At 37.9% G+C, this 4,140-nt stretch overlaps 1 protein-coding gene across 5 annotated transcripts in view; it reads left to right on the top strand.

Moving 5' to 3' along the window:
• Positions 1–4,140, top strand: part of CREB1 (cAMP responsive element binding protein 1) — an 88,099-nt gene that overhangs the window by 65,244 nt on the left and 18,715 nt on the right. For all 5 annotated transcript variants that reach the window (XM_019523453.1, XM_019523455.1, XM_019523454.1 and 2 more), the window contains one exon: positions 2,986–3,128. In XM_019523453.1, coding sequence (XP_019378998.1) covers positions 2,986–3,128 — 143 coding nt within the window. The remainder of the gene's footprint in view (positions 1–2,985; positions 3,129–4,140) is intronic.

Below are 4,140 nucleotides of genomic sequence, written 5' to 3'. Positions count from 1 at the left end.
TGTAAAGCCTATAGCCCCTAATGCTAACTGCCCAGTCATTAATATGAGAAATAACTTTTTACCAAAATACACCTTGAGTAGTGCCTCTCCTTCATAGGGGATGTCATGTGATAAGCAAAATAAGCTGAAGAAGAGAAAAAAAATCTGGTATTTCACTGAGATAAGAAAGGTCATCTGAGCATAATCTGAATTCTAAATAAGTCAAATTTTGGTATATAGCTTTATAAGTGTTGTGTATTCAGAAACCGCTATGATTAGTGCCTTAGGAGCAGCTAAAATAGAAATTTAATATTTGGAGTACTACTGGAACGTGTAGGTAAACTCTTAGGGTACACTCTGTAATCTGTGCATAATGACCTTTTCTGTTTATTATTAATGTTGAAACACTGGCAATAGTCACATTTTATTCTTTCCACTCATGAGACTTTCAACGAAAACATGATGCTGCAGCTCATTAAAACGGGTGCCATTAGTATTTCTTAGAATTTGCTATGTTTCGTAAGTGGAAACTGGCTAATTCCCAAGGGAGATTCAGATGCTCATATCAAGGGAAATAGTTTAGTCAGTTTGCATGGAAGTCTGGAATTAAAGCTAAGCATGAATAGCTTCATTTTGCTTGGCAGGTACTTATGCAGCAAAACAATTGATGTGTTTCTTCAGATCACGCATGCCTGTCTTGCTACTCTTAATAAACACTCATGAACACTGCAAGGAACAGCTTCTATTGATATGGTATCATTTTCTTGTATTGTGAGTACTGAATTTGCTCAAATCCAAAACAAGGTTTTTCCCCCCATTCAGCATGGGTGGGGCTTGGATCCAAGTATGGCGTGGGGAGGTGGCAGGCAGTGGCTGTGGCTCTGACCTCAGGCTTGGGCTCGAGCTCGGAGCCACAGCCCTCCCACTGTTTACCCTCCTATCTCAGCTCTAGCCCTGATTTGACATAGAACACATGCTGACTCCTGCCTCTGCGACCCCCCCCACCCCTTCTTCCTCCTGCAGCCAAGCAGCAGTGGTTGAAACAGTGGCAATTCCAGCCCTGGCTGGAGCTGCTACCATCCCAGTCACTGCTGTCTGGCCTTTTAGGATGGAGAAGCCAAAATTTGTCTCTCACATGTGAAGTTTTTAGAATGATTCCCAAATCCTAAAAAACTATGAAAGAACAACAGTGGCAACATCAGATCAGGCATTTAGATTGGAATGAGCCTAGAGACCTGTGATTTATGTCTACTCTAAATCTCTGATTTTGGGGTCCCCAAAGTAAATACAATCTGGCCTTTCATTTCAAAACCAGCCAACTATAAAGTTCTAAGAAGTAACCAGCTTCCTTTCTCAGGCCAGCACATGGACCATGTTGGAACAGGATGGCTATGTTCAGCCAGGTCTCAGCTTACATAATGTGGCTGCTCTAATTTGCATCGTGGCTATTGAGTGCAAATTGGGTTATAGAACTGAGGAGCTATAACATTGTCCTTGATGATCCGTCTCTCACTCTGTTTCTCCACTTATTTTCTGTGCCAACTTCATACATATGGGAAAGGCTTAATTTTGCAAAGCCGCCACCTTAGCCTCCTTTAAATCCCTTTAAACCTACCTCTGCTATGATGCCTGCAGATCATCTCTGTCTGGCACTGTTTAAGCAAGTTGTGAGCTGTAACTTCTGCTACATATTGATTATTTGTATTGTTATCCCATTCTCCCAGCTTGGGATGTATATCACAACAAAACTATGCATCTACTTTGGTGTTTCTCTCAGGTTGCTTGGTAAACTGCCTGTCATCCTTAAAATAAGGAAATATGTGTATTTTGACTACCAAAATCTTTAAAAAATTATGCATGAAAATTCAGTGTAGTTTTGTGCCCAGGATCCTCAGCTTTTTTTTTTTTTTTTTAATTTTTGTTTGAAAAAAAAAAAAATTTTTTTTTTTTTTAACCAAAAAAATTTTAAAAAAATATGCACAAAAATTTAGGTTATTTTTTTGCCCAGGACCCCCACTTTTTTTTTTTTTTTTTTTAACTTTACCACAAGCCAAACTCACTGTGAGTACTAGGTATAAGTTCTACCATAAAACTGACAAGAGGGTGACAAAAAAAGGCCTTATCCTGTTGTTTAAAATGTGTATGTCTGTCAGTTGCAGTTGGTGGGTTACGTAGTTAATAAAACTGTGTTTGTCAGTCTTGCATATTCTTGGTAGAGTTCCTAGTCAAATTATAGCAGTTTGGGCACCTGTTAAATGCTAAACATATTGGGTAGCTATTCCAGTTTGTTTGAGAGTCATGTTCAAAGAGACCTGTGGTCTTTATGATTGTCACATTTTGTCCCATGTTTGAGTGTCCATGTTTGGTTTTGGATAATTAAGCAAAGTCAGTAACTAAATCAAAATTTTCCATTTTCCTCTTTATACTTATGAATCCCAAAGCTTTCCAGAGCAGAACAGTTTACATAACCTGTGATCTCAGTTGTGTGACTTCTACTCAGGTGCTCAACGTTCTTCCTGAACAGGTGCTAGGTCATGAGCTGATAGCTCTTTACAATTATTTCTGCTAGTTTTTTTTGTTAAACTTAAGTCTTGGCTAAAACAGGCTGAGGCTTCTGTGGTGTTTGAAGCAGGAGCATTTCTACTGGGAGTGAATGGCATAAACGAGAAGGTTTGTTGCATTGTTTTCTCATGCTTTCTTTTACACATCTTACAATAGAAAGAGTATCAGAGAGAGAAGTTTTTGAAGAAAGAAGGAAAATACAAGTACTTGATACAAGTATGCAGAAATGAATATGCTGTTTTAGGGACTCTGCCATACCCTCGTCTTATGACATTTTTAACAATTTCTCTACGCTGTTTTAAAGTTTGTCTTATGTTTTATTCCCATCTTGCATATTTTATTTCTGGATTTGCTGCACTTTCTGGCTTTCCCCAAAGCTGTGTATTCAGTAGAATTCATTTAACTTTTGTATTAAAAATTTCTGCAACATGCTGTCTTTGCCAGAAAAATTTTGAATGACTTGTCCTCAGACGCCCCAGGAGTGCCAAGAATTGAAGAAGAAAAGTCAGAAGAGGAGACATCAGCACCTGCCATCACCACTGTGACGGTGCCAACTCCCATTTACCAAACCAGCAGTGGGCAGTACAGTATGTAGTCTAAATCTATTGGTAGTCATAGTAATTGGGTGCTGGAGTAGAAAAAACTGTTAAATTTTATTTGCATGACTGTTTATGCTGGAAATAATACAAGGGACCAACATAGTGTAATTTAATTTGCCTTTGATGCCTTGTACCATGCTCAAGGACTTCATTAGTTCCGATCGTACCAAAAAGTGTGATTTTTTTTTTTTTTTTTTTTTTTTTTTTTTTTTTTTTTTTTTTTTACACATTCTCACTGTAGGTGTGTGTAATGTACATCTTACACATACAGGGCCTCCAGGTTGGCAAAATAAAAACCAACCAGACTGTTTATTATTACAAACTTTGGTGAGGAATCTGTTGAGACCCTGCTTTCTTACTGATATTTTAGTAATTTTAGCTTATAACCTTTTTCATCTTAAATATAAAACAAATTTAAAATATAAGCAACTTTCAGCTAAGAAGAAATCAGCTTAATTAACCTAATTTAAAAAATATACGTATCATGTTCTATGTTTGCAACTATAACCATTACATTTTATGGATATATGGTACCTTTAAACTAAAGCATTGAGGGAAGATGCAGTAATGTAACCGCAGTTCCAGAACTGTGCAAGCCAACAGATGTGCTCAGTGTTGAGTATACAAGAAAGGAAAGAAAATATCTTTTTAAGCACTTAACTCCTTAGCCTGCTTCCCCAATGTCTCCCTCGATTTTCATTGCTGATGCTACACATCTGTTAGTGCAGAAATACTGTTCAGGACTGTACACATACACACACATCCATGTGTACACATACACACACACACCTCTCTCTCTCTCTCGAAACTGGAATACACTAATGGTTTGAAGGGGAATCTTTGTGAGATTCCCCTCATACCTGCAGCTGCACTGAAGGAGAGAGAAATAAAGCTGATATAGGATGAACATTTTTTCTATAAGGAGTGGAGAAGCTGGATGTGTGCATGTACAAATGGGGGTAGGAAATGGGATATAAGCAGGAGAAAAGAAAAATGGTCA

This window comes from Gavialis gangeticus, unplaced genomic scaffold, assembly GCF_001723915.1.
Source record: "Gavialis gangeticus isolate Ggan-Ray unplaced genomic scaffold, GavGan_comp1, whole genome shotgun sequence".
NCBI classification, from domain to species: domain Eukaryota; kingdom Metazoa; phylum Chordata; order Crocodylia; family Gavialidae; genus Gavialis; species Gavialis gangeticus.
The sequence above is the reverse complement of the archived record's forward strand: the minus strand, read 5'-3'. Positions and strand labels throughout refer to the sequence as shown.